This window comes from Cetorhinus maximus, chromosome 10 (genome assembly GCF_964194155.1).
Source record: "Cetorhinus maximus chromosome 10, sCetMax3.hap1.1, whole genome shotgun sequence".
Classification (NCBI taxonomy): Eukaryota; Metazoa; Chordata; class Chondrichthyes; order Lamniformes; family Cetorhinidae; genus Cetorhinus; species Cetorhinus maximus.
In genome coordinates this window covers 122450675-122468148 of record NC_135888.1, presented here as the reverse complement: position 1 = coordinate 122468148, position 17474 = coordinate 122450675, and the positions used below count along the sequence as shown (strand labels likewise).

General features: G+C 41.2%; 1 protein-coding gene across 5 annotated transcripts in view; it reads left to right on the top strand.

Moving 5' to 3' along the window:
* The window catches only part of hmgxb3 (HMG box domain containing 3), a 77034-nt gene that overhangs the window by 773 nt on the left and 58787 nt on the right, over window positions 1–17474 (top strand). For all 5 annotated transcript variants that reach the window (XM_078551066.1, XM_078551064.1, XM_078551063.1 and 2 more), the window contains exons 2-4: window positions 8629–8779; window positions 13060–13234; window positions 14518–15150. In XM_078551066.1, coding sequence (XP_078407192.1) covers window positions 8631–8779; window positions 13060–13234; window positions 14518–15150 — 957 coding nt within the window. In that variant the 5' untranslated portion in view covers window positions 8629–8630. The remainder of the gene's footprint in view (window positions 1–8628; window positions 8780–13059; window positions 13235–14517; window positions 15151–17474) is intronic.

Below are 17474 nucleotides of genomic sequence, written 5' to 3'. Positions count from 1 at the left end.
AGGAAGAGGAGGAGAAAGAAGAGATATGAAGAAGAAGAGGAGGGGAAAGATGAGATATGAACAGGAGATGGGGACAGAAGAGATATGAAGAGGAGGAGGGGACAGAAGAGATATGAAGAGGAGGAGGAGGGGAAGGAAGAGCTATGAAGAGGAGATGGGGAAAGAAGAGATATATAGAGGAGGAGGAGGAGGGGAAAGAAGAGATATGAAGAGGTGGAGGCGGAGAGGAAAGAAGAGATGAGGAGGAGTAGGGGAACGAAGAGATATGAAAAGGAGGGGGAGGGGAAAGAAGAGATATGAAGAGGAGGAGGGGAAAGGAGAGATATGAAGAGGAGGAGGAGGGGAAAGAGATATCAAGAGGTGGAGGCGGAGGAGAAAGAAGAGATGAAGAGGAGGAGGAGTGGAAAGAAGAGATATGAAGAGGAGGAGGAGGGGAAAGAAGAGATATGAAGAGGAAGAGGAGGGGAAAGAAGAGATATGAAGAAGAGGCCGATGGGAAAGATGAGATATGAAGAGGAGGAGGGGACAGAAGAAATATGAAGAGGAGGAGGGGACAGAAGAAATATGAAGAGGAGGAGGGGACAGAAGAGATATGAAGAGGAGGAGGGGAAAGAAGAGATATATAGAGGAGGAGGAGGGGAAAGAAGAGTATGAAGAGAAGGAGGAGGGGAAAGAAGAGCTATGAAGAGGAGGAGGGGAAAGAAGAGCTATGAAGAGGAGGAGGAGGGGAAAGAAGAGATATATAGAGGAGGAGGAGGGGAAAGAAGAGATATGAAGAGGAGGAGGGGAAAGAAGAGATATGAAGAGGAGGGGAAAGAAGAGATATGAAGAGGAGGCGGCGAAAGAAGAGATATGAAGAGGAGGAGGCGAAAGAAGAGATATGAAGAGGTGGAGGCGGACGGGAAATAAGAGATATGAAGAGGAGGAGGGGAAAGAAGAGATAAGAGGAGGAGGAGGGGAAAGAAGAGATATGAAGAGGAGGAGGGGACAGAAGAGATATGAAGAGGAGGAGGGGACAGAAGAGATATGAAGAGGAGGAGGGGACAGAAGAGATATGAAGAGGAGGAGGGGACAGAAGAGATATGAAGAGGAGGAGGGGAAAGAAGAGATATGAAGAGGAGGAGGCGGAGGGGAAAGAAGAGATGAAGAGGAGGATTTGGGGAAAGAAGAGATATGAAGAAGAGAAGGAGGGGAAAGAAGAGATATGAAGAGGAGCAGGAGGAGGGGAAAGAAGAGATATGAAGAGGAGGAGGGGACAGAAGAGATATGAAGAGGAGGAGGGGAAAGCAGAGATATGAAGAGGAGGAGGGCAAAGAAGAGAAATGAAGAGGAGGAGGAGGAGGGGAAGGAAGAGATATGAAGTGGAGGAGGGGAAAGAAGAGATATGAAGAGGAGGAGGAGGGGAAAGAAGAGATATGAAGAGGAGGCGTTGGGGAAAGAAGAGATATGAAGAAGAAGCGGGGAAAGAAGAGATATGAAGAGTAGGGGGAAGAAGAGATATGAAGAGGAGGAGGGGAATGAAGAGATATGAAGTGGAGGACGGGAAAGAAGAAATATGAAGAGGAGGAGGGGAATGAAGAGGAGGAGGGGACAGAAGAGATATGAAGAGGATGAGGGGAAAGAAGAGATAGGAGGAGGACGCGGGGAAAGAAGAGATAGGAGGAGGGAGGAGGGGAAAGAAGAGGAGGAGCAGGAGGAGAAAGAAGAGGAGCTGGAGGAGTGAAAAGAAGAGATAAGAAGAGGGGAAAGAAGAGATAAGAGGAGGGGGGGGAAAGAAGAGATAGGAGGAGTTGGGGAAAGTGATAGGTGGAGGGAGAGAGAAGTGGGGAGAGGAAAGGAGAATGGAGAGGAGTGGTGAGAGTGGGAGGGAGAAAGGGGAGGGGGATGGGGAGAGTGGGAGAGGTTGAAGGAGGTGGGGAAAGTGGGAGAGGAGGAAGTAGAGGACAATGTGAGAGGGGACGGGTGAATGGGAGGGGCAGGGGGGGAGGAGAGGGACAGGAGTGGTATGGAGGAGTATGAAAGAGGGGAGGGGAAGGGGGAGTGTAGCAGGCGGAGAGGAAGCTCCAGAAACATCCCCATCCCTGCTGATGGGCGAGCCCAACATGCCAGTGCCAATGACATGGCTGAAGCATTTGTAACATCTTCAGCCAGAAATGCTGAGTGGATCCATCCATCTCTGCTTCCTCCCATCATCACCAAACTAGTTGTGCCCCTAGCCAAGCTGTCCCAGTGCACCTAACTGACGTGGAAAATTGACCAGGTATATCCTGTCCTCAAAAAGCAAGGTAGACCCAATAACCACCCCATCGGTTTACTCAATCATCAGTAAATTGATGGAAGCATTTCTGACAGGGTTATCAAGTGGCATTTACTCAGCAATAACCTGCTCCCCAATTCTTATGCTGGGTTCTGCCAGGGTCACTCTGTTCCTGAACTCATTGTAGCCTTGGTCTAAATATGAACAAAAGAGCTGAATCCATAGAGTAAGGTGAGAGTGACTTCACTTGACATCAAGGTGACATTTGATTAAGTGTTACAGGGACCCCAGCAAAATTGAATTCAGTGGGAGTCAAGGGAAAAGCTCCACCAGTTGGAGTTTTATCAAATACAAAGGAAGATGGCTGTAGAGGCCAGACAGTTCAGGCCCAGGACATCACAGTGGGGTTTCGAAGTCCTGTGCCCAACCGTCTTTGGTTGCATCATCAATGACCATCCCTTTGTCATAAGGCCAGAAGTTGGGGTGTTCACTGATGATTGCATAATGTTCAGCACCATTTGTGACTCATACTGAAGCAATCCCTCCCCTCATACAGCAAGATCTGGACAACATTCAGGCCTGGGTGGATAAGTAACAAGTAACATTCACAGCATGCAAATCCAGGCAGTGACTACGTCTCCAATGTTACGACGTGGCAGACGATGTGTGCCAGGCGGATCAAATTCACAAGTGCAACTTGCTCGTGCTATCAAAATGGTTTTGCAATTTGTATTTATTACGAGAAGATGTGTACACTTGACTTCAGAAGTAAGAGTTTACCAAGATCTTTAGAGATTTTAAAAATTAAATTGAAATATTTATTAACATCAATAAAGATTTCGTTCACATACATAAGACTACAATTACTTACTACAATAACAAATTCCAAAACTCCTAACTGATCTGACTCCCAGTTATACCCCCTTTAAGACAGCAGTCCAAAATAGATTTTGGGTTTAAAACAGGACCAGCAAGTTAACACAATACCCACTTGACAGTGGAATTCCAAATGGCTTTCCCCCAACTTCAGTTTTGTTATATAGCAGACTTCCACACAAATGGCTGGAGGCTTCATTAAGGTTATTTCACACACTCCTGTTAGATCTTACATGGCCTTCTCCCACGTAGACCTTTCATTTTCCTTTATATATATATATATTTCTCTCTTTTTAATATGTAAATTCTATTGTTCCATGTGTCTTTGAAACTGTATCTTCCTCATAATATAAAAACTTTCATGTTGCCAATATTGTTAGTAAACTTTGGGAAAAATAAACACAGTCCTTGGCCTTGCTTATCTGCCTAGTTGTAAACAAACTAAGATCCCTTTGAAATCCAACAATCCCTTCATCTAAAAATGCAAATTACGGTACACCTTGCATGCAAAGCCAGCATCCATGTTTACTCATTAGCATGTCAAGCACGAAGCTTCTTTTGATGATTTCAAGCTTGCAGTCCACTTGACCCCAAATGTAATTAAATCACAACAGACAGACCCAACTATACTTACCCCCATAAACCTACTTCACAATAAACCATAAAAATATGAAAATTATTATAGTTTTGTCACACGAATAAGAGACATCTCCCCTTGACGTTCATCAGCACTGCCATCACTGCATCCCCCGCATCAACATCCTGGAGGTTACCATGACTAGAAACTGAACTGAACGGTCATATAAATATTGTGGCTACACTCAGAAGGACAAGGGCAGCAGATGCATGGGAACGCCAGCACCTGCAAGTTCCCCTCTAAGCTACACACCATCCTGACTTGGAAATACATCGCTGTTCCTTCATTGCTGTGTCAAATCCTAGAACCCCCTCCCTAACAGCATTGTGGGTGTACCTACACCACATGGAGTCTCCAGCACTTCTAGAAGGTGGCTTAACAGCATCTTCTAAAGGGCAATTAGAAATGGGTGATCAACATTGGCCTTATCAGTGACGCTCACATCCCATGAACAAATGCTTTTTAAAAGAGGAGCAGGGAGTTCTCCAGTTCTCAACATCATTACTCTCAATTAAACAGCAACTTGTATGGCGCCTTTAACATAGTGAAATGCTCTACAGTTATTAATTGATGGTGAAACACTTTGCAGCATCCTGAGGATTACGCAGAAGGCAAGAAAACTGCCTACAGCTTTATATGCAGAAATTTTACTGTCACTTCATGAGCAAATTGTCTTACAAAAGCACTTTTATGGTTTGCTATTGTGCTGTTTCATATGCACAGTGCTTATTTCTTTAAACTCACTTTTATCTGAAAATATGGTGAGTTATAACCAGCAAAAGAGGATGTGGGACATGCTATACAAATATAGCTACTTCCTTTGTATGCTGAAGGTTGATTAAAGTCCTCGATGTGAAGGGAGGGGTTAGGGGAAAAAATTTTTGGTGCGATGGAATCCCTAGTTTCGAAGCTTATCCCTATTTGAAAAGGGAAATTGAGAAAGGAAACTGACCCTACCAGTTTCTAAGGAAACTAAGATTGGAACTGAGATTGGAAACTAAAGCTTCTGGGGAGACAGAAACTGGTTGAAACCTTATATCAAGGGCACTGAGCCATCAGAACTTGGATGAAGATCCAGTGGTGCAGTAGAGGCAGGCTGACGAAGAGAGGGTCGATCCAGAATGGGCACATATACAGCGCCGCAGTTTCTGATAACTGGTGGATTTACACCATCCAGAACGAGACGTGTAGAAGACCGTGCCTGTGAAGTCTGGTTGGTTATGCACTGCTGTCAGCTGGGGACCAGACTAAATCCTAAAAGAGGAGCTGAAATTCTTCATGAGGAAGACAGAGTTTTGAAGAACTGAGATTGATGACATATATGCTGAGCGGATAGCCGAGCCAATTCTTTGGACCTGTCTTAATTGTATCTGCTTTTTAATGTGTAATTTATAGTTTATAATTGACCGCAGTTTGCCTGTTAATTCATGTTTAACTTGTATTGATTTTTGGTTTTGGAGTGTAGGTGGTTACCCAAGATGGTATTTAGTGTTTGCTTGATTTGACTCTTGTATAGTAAAAAATATTTTGTTTTAAACCGTGGAATCTTGTGCATCATTCTTTCAGTATAAATAACTGAGATTTTGGATTTCTTTTTTAAAAAAGTTGCTGGTCTTGACTGAGATCATAACATTAGTTATTGAAGTATGCGTACCTCATCAGACAATGAGCAAGGTAAAGACTATTGCATCCTTTGAGGGAATTTTTTTTTTGTTGTGCTGTGGTCACGTGACCCTGTGGAAACTGTAGAGGTATAAAACACATGCTGTACTTTGTAACCTTGTATGCAATTAGTTTGCAGCAATAAAAATTTGATCTTTGTTTTACACAGTGGCAATCTGATGAATGGAGAATTGCTGTAGTGATTTGAGTTTTGAAATTGTGTCACAGCATTTTCTGTGAGTGGACCTTGTCTCTTCCCTTCCTGCCTGCCCCACGTGCACAAATTGGAAGCTGTACATTTTACATATTCTACCATTGACCATTAGCCCATTTGCAACAATCTGTGCGATGGACTTTAAAATGTACGAACGTACATATAATCAGCTTGGCATGTCAGTAGAGCCAAATAATTTTGGAGGTTTTACTGGTTATAATTAACCAAAGTACATATTTTAAGCTTAAAGTGAATTTAAAGAAAAGCACTGTGCACACGAAACAGCGCAATTAAATAGTCAATCCTAAAGAGCTTTTGTAAGAGAATCTGGCAAAGTTTCTTAATATAATGCTGTAGGTGAATGCTTTGTTGACTACCTCCTCTATAAAGATTTAGAGACAATTGCTTGTTAGTACCAAATTTAACCTACCATTTAGCATTTATCAATGAAGTCACACCAGGCCTACTTTGTAGGAATGCAGAGCTTTGAGTGAGGTAATCATTTTTTCCCCTATTCTCTGTGTAGCGCCTCCTATTATATTTCAGAGGAATTCTAGCAAATGATTTGCATTTGGGGATCAGGAGATGAGAAAAAGGGTGCTGATACCTTTCTCTGTAGATTCTTTATTGCACGCCAGTAGATTTAAAAGAAAAACTTGCATTCCTAAAGCACCTTTTTCAACTTCTGGTCATCCCATTGTTCTTTGCATCCAATGAAGTACTTCTGAGGTGCTGTCATTGTTGCAGTGTAAGAGGTGCAGCAGCCAATTTGCATCCAGCAATGTCCCACAAAAAGCAGATCACCTGCTTTTCTGCGCTTGGTTGATGGACAAATATTGGGAGCTTTCCTGGTCTTTGCATAGCACTACGGGATATTTTGTGCATGGACTTCAGTTTATCATTCATCTGAAAAAGACATCTCCGCACTGATGTGTCGGCCTGGACTATCTCGAGTGGGGCTTGAATCCATGACCTGACTAAGGCAAAAGAACTAAAATAAGTATAAGTCTGTTTCATCTATCTACCTTAGCAGCAGCACTCTTGCAACTGAGTCACAAAGTTGTGCCTGCAAGTCCTGATCCAGAGACTTGAGCACGTAGTCTATAGACTGATGCTTTAGCACGGTACTGAGAGTGCTGTACTGTCAGAGATGATGCCTTTTTGATGAGATCTTAAACCAAGGCCAGTCTTCCCTTTCAGATGGGTATAAAAGATCCCATGACACTATGTGAAGAGGTGCAGGGGAGTTTTCAATGGTGTTCTGACTAATATTTATCCCTCAATCAACATAACTGGAGGCAGATTATCTGACATTATGTAAATCATCTGAAATACCAGAAGGAGACAGGAGAGTGTCTGTTGAAGCGCTTGGCATGTTCACAGAATCTTCAGTGTCTTAACGTATTATTCTCTGCTTCAGAACATTAGAAGTGTACTTTTATTTTTGGCTCAACTAGTTTTTCTGTCACTTCACGAGCATCCTAAAAACCTACAAGTTGCAAGTGCTGTGATTCCATTCATTCCATTCATCTTTAGACTAACCGACCGATGAATTGTTGCATTTTCTGTGATAATGGTCCTGCAACTGGAAATGTCAAAAAGTGGTGGGGACAGAGATTAGAAAAATTATGTTTTAACTTTTCACCTATGTGTTTTGTCAAATATATTAAATGAATGGGCTGGTGTGTGATGGAGGCGGGGAACAGAGTGGAGAAGTGGTCAAATACCAAGGAATTGTTGTCTTCACTTATTCAGTAAATGTCATTTACTGGACATGGAAATCCCTGTCAAGCTTGTCAAAGATATCTTTGTATGAAAAATATCGGGCCTTCAGTTGCTACCTTGCCATGACAGTATGGCACCATTTACTGAGCCTGAGCCTTAACACATTGTAAACCTTTGCACTTTTACACCAATGTGCCGACTCTTGAAAAAATTCTCAAACTAAGCGTTATTTTGAAAGGGTCATGCTTCACACAACTTGAATTTTACTTCCGGAAACTTGATTTGTGAACCACTGTACCATATTCAATCTATTTTACCATTACTTTGTCGAGTAACTGGAAAGATATCAGCCTCCGCTCTGGACAGTTAGCCCTGAAGCTTTCATACTCTGATACCCCGATAAGCGGGTGATCAAAAATGTGTCAATCTCTTGAGACACTTAAAGTTCCTTGTTGATTAGAGCTGATATCAAATAAGGGGCTTCATAAGTTTGTAGATCAGAACTGAATAAATGACTTTACAATTCAATGTTTCCCATCAGGAATTCTTGAAGTTCTTTCATTCTTTTTTAAATAATGAGACTACTGAATATACAGCCTCTCACTTGTTTCTATTGAATATTAATATAACAATCTGTTTATCTGAAAGTATTTTGTTTGGTTTAGAGCCTCAAACACATGCAGTTTTGGTCTCCACATTTAAGAAAGAATATACTTGCATTGGAGGCGGTATGGCAAAGGTTCACTAAATTTTATCCTTGGGATGAAGGGGTCCTATGATGAGAGGTTGAGTAAATTGGACTTGTATTCTCTGGAGTTTAGAAGAATGAGAGGCCACCTCATTGAAACGTACAAAATTCTGAAGGGGCTTAATAGGGTGGACACTGAGAGATTGTTTCTGCTGGTTGGGGAATCTGAAACACAGGGACACAGTCTCAGAATAAGGGGCCAAGGGTGGGGAATCTTTGGAATTCTCTATAGTAGAGGGTTGTGGATGCTCCATCACTGAATGCATTTTAAGGCTGATATAGACAAATTTTTTGGTCTCAGGGAATTAAGGGACATGGGGAGTGGGCGGGAAAATGGAGTTGAAGCCCACGATCAGTGATGATCGTATTGAATGGTGGAGCAGGCTCAATGAACCATGTGGTCTACTGATGCTCCTATTTGTGTTCTTGTGTGTACTCAATGGGTTACAAACGGTTGCATTTTACTTTAGGGCAGATAGTTTTTAATCTTCTGTATCCTCTACTTTAAGGAATGGATGCCCCCTATGATGGAGCAGAGATAACACTGGTTACAGAAGAAATTGAAGGCTGTTACAGCTGCACAAAAAACTTTCCACCCAAAAAGAAAAAAAAATGGAAAGAACAAAGTGAGGATGGAGGTAAAAAAGGCAAAAAGCCCAGGTAAATAACATTTCTTTATCCTGCAGAAGGTACGATTCATCGGAAATCTCACATATCCTAAAATAGTCAAGTTTGATTTAGTGGTGGTGTCTCAATCATCCTGTTTGTATCTTTAATGGGTTAAACCTGTTGATTGGAGGCAATCTAGGAGCAGATATTCTGCGCAGCACTCCTGCAGTGATGTGATTATCTGGATAGTTAGGATTCTTTTGAAGACATCTGCAGTACACTACTTTGATTAACTTCATCATGTGAAAGTTTCTCACTTCAATTTCTTTATCGCCATATAATAGTACCTACATCAGTGATTTGCTTTGGTTCAGTAACAGCCTGGGTCCAGATCTAGTTCGCTTCAGTTTGATCCATTTGGTTATTAACAGCTCGGTAAGGCTTCTATTAGAGTTGTGCTTTTCAAAATGATATGTTGTAATGTTGGAGAATTCTAGCACTGTCCACACATTTAATGTTGATTCTTAAACATTGAACATATATTGAAGTTTAGATTGATGCAGAAATCATTTTAATCCGATAAACCTAAATAAAATTACTGATTGGGCCAGAACTAGAATGTTGTCTAGCTTTTGATGCCCTACCTTCAGGGGGATGCAAACACCATGGAGAGGCTAATGAAAAAAGTATATGAAGATTGTATTAGGGATGCGATGCTTGAGTTATTAGGAGAGACTAGATGACATGGTCCTCTCTTCACTAGAACCAAGTGAGGTGGGAGATCTGATGAGTTCTTCAAAATTATGAGGGATTCTGATGTGGTAAATAAGGTAACAGAGGACACAAATGCAAGGGTTATTCAATAACAAAACTAGAGGATAGGAGAAACTAGTGAGAATAGGATCCATGATATCTTAAAAAAATGAAGTTGATATATATATGAAAATAGAAAAGTGATGGGAAAAGGCAAAAGAATGGAACAAATTGGATAGTTCTTTCAGAGAGCTAGCACAGATGCGATGAGTTGAATGGCTAGTACTATGCTTCTCCAGAAGTCATAGGATCAGTCTTTACCGTAGTAATACTGGCAGATGTTCAAAGACACTTGCATATGGTGCTTCCAGATTTGGTCTGACCTTGGGAAATATTTGTGCTTTCCACTTGGGTGACCATGGATGCGATCAGTCTGGTTTATGATCTATAGCACTGAATTGGGGCACTTTATGTAATTTAAAAACAGAAATGAAGTTCTTACATATTTTTTTTAAAAATAAACTCTTTCTAAATATGATCACAAACTGCTTAATTGTACAGTGGATTGATTATTCTATGACATTGTCATGCCGTACTTTTTTTGAAGTTAACCATCTGTGCATTTCCCAGCCACATTGTCTTGAGCAGAAATGTGAAGTGATACATTTTGGAAAGAAGAGTAGGGGAAGATAGTAGTAGACTATTACTATACTATTTAAAACTTTAAATAGTAGAGGAGCCAGGAGTCTTTGTGATTCAGATTTTCAAATTTTTAAATGGGAACTAGAGCCTGATTGGCTGTAAACAAAAGAGCACATGGGATCCTAGCAATATAAAATAAAATAGCAGTGAGGCAATGCTACACCTGTACAAATCATTTAGGCTACTGTTTAAATATCTCATTTTAGGAAGGATGTCAAGGTCCTGGAGAGGTTGTAAAAGAGACTCATTTAGTTGATATCAAGGATGAGGAGTGTTAATTATGAGGAGAGATCATGGAAACAGCAGGACTTTAATTAGAACAGGAAAGGTTAAGGGGAGATCTGATCAAAGTGTTCAGAAAGTATAAAAGGTTTTACAATTCGAGAAAAAATAACGGACCAGATCTTCCATTGCTAACAGTGGCGAATGTTGAGGCGTCTGTATTGTTATGCTTTAGGACCAATCAGAAGTTAAGACACACGCACTGTAATTGCCCGGGAAGTTGAAACTTCTGTAGGGCAGATTTGCACTGTCCTGGAACTCCACGAATGTCTCTTTGATCTCAGTGTTGGAAGCTTGGACTAGGAAAGTGCTACTTAACCAGATACCCTCGAATTGTTACACTGTTGGCCTTTGGTGTAACTCAATGATTAACAGCGTAACTCAACCCCTCGACCTGACTGCCATGCACAGAACCCACACCAACTCAACTACCTACCCACCCTGACCCGACTAACTGCCCACTCACTCACCCACCCGGAAGTCCCAGCTGGAAGGAAGTAAAAAGTGGGGGGTGCAACAGTCTTCTCAGTCATCGGCGATCGCCCCAGCATTCCCGCAGACCAGAAGATCTGGGCCATTTTCTATCAGTAGATGAATCAATAACTAGAGGGCATAAGTTTTTAAGATCATCAAAATAACAAAGCAATGTTAGGAGAATTTTCTTTTACCCAAAGCATTGTTTGGTTGTGGAACAGGCTATCAGAACCATTGGAATCCATAATAACTTGTAAAGGGAAATGGATAAGCTGGGGTGGAAAGCGGAGGAATGGGACTGAGTAGATAGCTCTTTCAGAGAGCTAGCACAGGAATGATGGGCTGACTGGGCTTGGTTTTATGTTGAAAAATTCTATGGTTCACAGACTTGAGTGGGAAATGCCAGTATTGTGTTTGACAAAATAGCAATGCATATAGAACTTTACAATATTTTCTGATTTGATAGCCATGTAGCTTGTTTTTGAAGCTATTTGTAATATGTATTTAGATAAAAACCCTCATCATATTTTAAGTCTTTTTGTTGGTCTGACACAAAACTTCATCTTTATTTAGAAGTCTTGCGGCTATTATTGCTTGGCAAATTTATCCAGTAAGAAGCTGATGTATAGAAACCAGTAAAGTACCAAGGTCAATCCCTAGTCTGCTGATTAAATGAATTTCAACTGAGACAGTGATAAGGTCTTTGTAATTAAAGGAGAAACAAGTCAGCCAAGATTCACAAAAGTCAAGACATGGAAAAGGCATTTTGGCCTATGAAAGAGAATTTGTAAAAATGCATCTGTATTTTTGATGAATGGTCTTGTTTTAAATAGTATTTTAAAATTTGATTTTGTCTCAAAATTGTTTCATTTGTGAGATAACTTCATAGTGGGTGTACCTGACCTTCTCCCAACAACTACAACTTATACAATGCTTTTAATGTAATGGAATGTCCCGAGGCACCTCAAAGGACCATTATAAAACAAAGTGTGACACTGATCGACATAAGGAGATATTAGGTCAGATAACTAAAAGCTAGGTCAAAGAGGGCAATTTTAAGGAGTGTATTTGAGGAAGAAAGCAAGGTAGTGAGGCAGAGAAGTGTAGGGAGGGCGTTCTAGAGCTTGGGGCCCAGGCAACTGAAGACATGGCCACCAATGGTGGAGTGACTAAAATCAGGGGTGCTTGAGGGGCCAGGTTTAGAGGAACACAGGTATCTCGGAGGGCTGTGGGGCAGGAGCAGGTTTCAAAGATAGGGAGGTGTGAGACCTTGGATGGATTTGAAGACAAGGATGAGAATTTCAAAATCAAGCTGTTACTTAACCAGGAGACATTGTAGGTCAGTGAGCCCAGGGGTGATAGGGAAATGGGACTTGCTGTGAGTTAAGGCATGGTCTGCAGAGATTTGGATGACCTCAAGTTTACAGAGGGTAGAATACGGCAGACCAGCAAGGATTGCATTGGAGTAGTCAAGTCTAGAGATAACAGTGGCATGAATGAGGGCAGCTGAGCTGAGACGGGCGAAGTCAGGCATTACTCCAGAGTTGGAAAAAGGAGGTGATGGCATGAATTTGAGGTCTAAAGCTCATTTCTGGATCAAATGTGACACCCTGATTGCGAACAGACTGACTTAATCTCAGGCTGTTGCCAGGAAGAGGGATGGAGTCAATGACTAGGGACTGGAGTTTGGAGGACTGATGGAGAATGATGGCTTCAGACTTCCCAATATTTGAAGGAGTTAACTGCTCACCCAGTACTGGATATCGAATAAATCATCTGATAATTTAGCAACAGTAGAGGAGGCAAGAGAAGTTGTGGGAAGTAGAGCTGAGTGTCATCAGCATACATGTAAAACCTAACATTGTGCCTTCAAATAATGTCGTCAAGGGGCAGCATTTAGATGAGAGATAGGAGTGGACTAAGGATTGGACTTCGGGGGACGCCATAAGTAATAATGTAAGAAGAGATGCTATTGCAAGTGGTTCTCTGATTATGATTATATTGATAAGAATGGAACCAGTCACTGAAATGACAACAGTTTTACTAAACTTCTGCTATTTTTGTTAATACCAATGAGCTGCATGGAAATTGTGCTTTAAACTGTCATTTGTTTGTTTCAGGCCAGCATATTTACTATACTATTATGATACTCATTTAAAAGTGCAACAAGACTTTCCGAATTTGCCCCGGTCTGAGATAAACAAGAAAATCAGTGAAAGCTGGAGGCGGCTCAGCGTTGCTGAAAAGGGTATTTACCTTGAAAAGGCAAAGCTGGAAAAAGAAGGAATAGATCCGGTAAAAGCTTTCTTTTCTAGCTGCCATGGGTAGAAGGGCAGGTTAAAATATTTTTCTGCCTTTAATTTCTTTTATAAGATTCCCTATTAAACCCCTTCTCTCCTCCTAAGAGGGTCGGCAATCGTTCAGCATCCAGTGGTGCCAAAGCGTGTAAGAGTAAACTGCAATAATTGTCTTTTTACATTTCCTTCTCTTTCATGGGCAAATGGAATTAATAAATTATGTAATGGTTGGGGAGCATGGGAGGAAGTGGCCAGAGACAACCTGGCCAATGATCAAAGCATCTGTAGTGGAAAGACCACGAGTGATCATGAGACTGAGGGGGTAGCTGTGGTTAGGGGAGTTTCTGTGGAGGAAGAATGAGTGGGAGGATAAAGAAATTATAGGAGGGAACTAAGGGTATCCAATAGTACTTTTGAAGTCACCAAGCTGATGGAGTCTCCAGGTACAGAGGCTAAAGGAGGAGATTTCAGTGAGAAACTTGAGCTTGAGAGGGCAGTACACAGCAAAGATTTTAAATGAGAGGCAAATAGAATGAAAGACCTCTAGCCTGTGAGCTCAGCAACATGTAAACATACCTGCTGAGTATAGAAGAGTTCTAAAATTACAATCATGTTAGTTTCCCTCTCTAACGATAGTGATTGGCATAAAACAACTTTTTCAACATTTCATCAGGTTGTGATGTTAACTCCAACTGTCCACCTTCAATCACTTAATTTTACAATGAATTGAAATATTTAACTATTACTTGGCTCAAAGCAAGTAATTTAGAAACTGTGGCATTTACTGGATTGTATTTATCCATAATTAAAAATTATTTCTAGATTCACTTTGCAGAGATTTATTTCAGCCATTGTGCTGGTGTCATCATACGTCAGCAACCCAAAGTATTGGGTGTCTCCATCTGTACTTAAAAAAGAAATGCTGTCAACAAAAAGATGAACCTGAATATGTCTATTTCTTATTAAAATAAGCTATATCTAACTGAAGAAAAATATCACTAAAGTACTCAAGACTTTAGCCTTAGGTTGAAATAACAACATATTATTTAGCCTTTTTCTGTGTGATGTCATCTGGGCCTCTTAGTCTGATGCCTAACTTGCAAGCGATTGCACCTAAATAACATTTATCAGCTGTGCTCTCCAGCATGTTATTGGCATTAGTATAATAAATTATTTCTAGCAAAAGTGGAGACTTAGCCTCTTTATATTGGTTTTTGAATTTAACCAAAATGCTGTATAAATGGGTTGCACTCACATTGTGTTCTTTTTTTCTCTCTACAGAGTGATAATCTAACCAGTGCATCAACTGGTGTCCCTCCAGCTGATATTCCAGGATTCCGCAAAATTCTTCCTCGTTCCAGTTATATTATAATTCCCACTTCTAATTTATCTGGAGATGGAAATGGTCAGCAGCTGGCACAGTCTCCCACACAGAGGGGAGGTGAAGGCAATGCCACCTGGCAGACTCTTACCCATGACACTATACAAAGCCTCTTTACAGTTAGTAGCACACTTACAGACTCTGGCCATATTGATAGTACCGAGGAGAGCATCGCCATTGATGGAATTACCGATGAAGCTTTCATTCACACCGAAACAATGCAGGAGATTGTTACGTCGGAGATGCTGTCTCAATTTTCCAATTCGGGAGATGATAAAGTGGCAGGAGAACTGGTCACCAATGAGACTTCTTTAGAATTAACTCATCCTTATGACTCCCCTTGTGTTGTCATTGAAGGAACCTTGATAGGTACAGGCAGTGATGCCTCAGAAAGTGTTGCCAGCTGCACCAACCAGCAAACTATGGAGCCTAATTCTGTGATAGCAGTATTGTCAAATCAGAGTCAGCCAACAGGAAGTCTCACTTCTCCTCATAAAGCTCTAGGACAGGCTGTTGGCATTGATAACAAACAGGTAGGAAACTGAATTTGCTTTGTCCACTCCTCACATCTCAAAGTAATACACTGAGATTGCTAACAGATGTTTTTAGATTGAAAGTGAACCGTAAGTATAAGGACCAAGTGGAATTAATGCCTTCCACAAGCAGCAGCAAGTTGCATTTATATAACACCTTTAATGTAATAACACATCTCAAGGACTTCACAGGGGAATTATAAAACAAAATATGACACTGAGCCACAACAGGAGACATTAGAGCAAATGACCAAAAGCTTGATCAAAGAGGTAGGTTTTCAGAACTGTCTTAAAAGGAGGAAAGCGCTGTAGAGGCAGAGAAGTTTACAGAGGGAATTCACCTCACCACACAGTCATCCATGGTGTAGCAATTAAAATCAGAAATGTTCAATGGGAGCACAGGTACCTTGGAGGGATGTGGGCCTGGAGAAGATTACAGAGGTAGGGAGGGGAAGGTCATGGAGAGGTTTGACAACAAAGATGAATATTTTAAAATTCAGAAATTACCGGGTGTAAGTGTAAGTCAGCAAGCACGGGCAACGGACGAATGGATTTGAAGTGAGTTAGGACGTGGACAGCGGAATTTTGGATTACCTCAAGTTTTATGGAGGACTGGAAGTACATTGGAATAATCAAGTTTAGTAACAAAGGTATGGATGAAGATTTCAGAAGCAGGTGAACCTAGGTGGGGCAGAGTCAGGCATTGTCAGAAGTGGAAATAGGCGGTCTTAGTGATGCCGTAGATATGTGGTTGAAAGCTTATCTGTGGTCAGATATGACACCATGGGTACGAACAGCCTGGTTCAGCCTCAGACAGTTGCCAGAGAGAGAGCCAGAGCCAGTGGCTAAGGAGCGAAGTTTGTAGTGGGGATAAAGACAGTGGCTTCAAATGCCTAATATTTAGTTGGAGGAAATTTATGCTCATCCAATACTGGATGTTGAAAAAGTAGTGTGCCAATTTAGAGACAATGGAGAGGCGGTGAGGAAGAGCTGTGTTGGTCAGCATACTTGTGGAAACTGATGTGTTTTTGGATGATTTCGCTCCAGCTGAGGTCATATGATTATGATTTTTTTCCACGACCCTGTTACACCTACAGTTGGTTGTTGCATTTTCCCATAATACAACAGGGACTACACTTCAGAAATACTTCAGTGTCGTCAATGCATTGGAATGTCCTCAGCCCGTGAAAGGTGCTACATAAGTGGAAGATCTGTCTTTAACTCTAGTATTTATGCAGTTGAAGTGACAGAATAGCATATGTCCTAGATAGGCTTTCCTGCATCTTGGTTATTGTTTGGCTAGTACAGCTCTACTGGTGGGACATTCTCTAAATAAGAGAAAACTTAAAAAAAAGACATAAGCTCTTTCCTCCATTGGCATACTTCTGGGAGATCTGTGTGAAAGCTGTGCTGTCCACCTAACTGCAGTGGCTCTCCGTTTCTGAGGAGCATATACCTGCTTTACTTTTTAATTTATGGTAGCTGCTGTCTGGGTTCTTTGTAGTATCCTTCAGATAGAAATTGTTATGAAATTAGAAAAAGCATTTAAAATATGACATTGCAATTGCTGCTCAACAATCACATCACTAGTTTATAAACCAGGTGGATAATTTGTGTCCAGATCTCTGCCCATTTTGCTATGTTCCCAGTTACTGGGAGTTGTGCAACAAAGTTTGTAGGGTTCAATATCATTTTCTAATCCTGAGCCTTGAGTTGATAATTTAGGCTGGCCCTTCAGTACAGTACTGAGTGAGTGCTGGACTGTCTTGAGATGTTTCTTGCATGAGATGTTAAACCGAGCCTTCACCTACGCTAGCACTTTTCAAGATGAGCAGGGGAGTTCATGTCTCAACATCACCGTTACAAAAAACATTTATCTATTCATTATTACACATCAGACTGGCCACCACATTTCCCTACACTGTAACAGTAAATGCACATCAAATATACATCATTGACTGTAGAAAGACCCAATATAATTGCAAATTTGTTCGAGCCAATTTTTCATAAGTATCTTACCTTATAAGCATCACTTTTAGTCTAACTCCTTCATCCATCACTGTGACTGGGTCAAAATCCTGAAACTCTTAACAGTACTGTGTACCTATACTACAGCAGTTCACGAAGGCGGACTGGACTGCAGCAGTTCACGAAGGCAGTTCGCCACCACTTTCTTATCAAGGGCAATTAGGGTGAGCAATACTGCTGGCCTTGCCAGCGATGCTCACATCCCATGAATGAATTTTTAAAAATTAGAAACTGAAGATGGAATTGTGTGACTTGTTCCAGGTCTCCAGTCCTAGTGACCTTAATCTTTACTGATA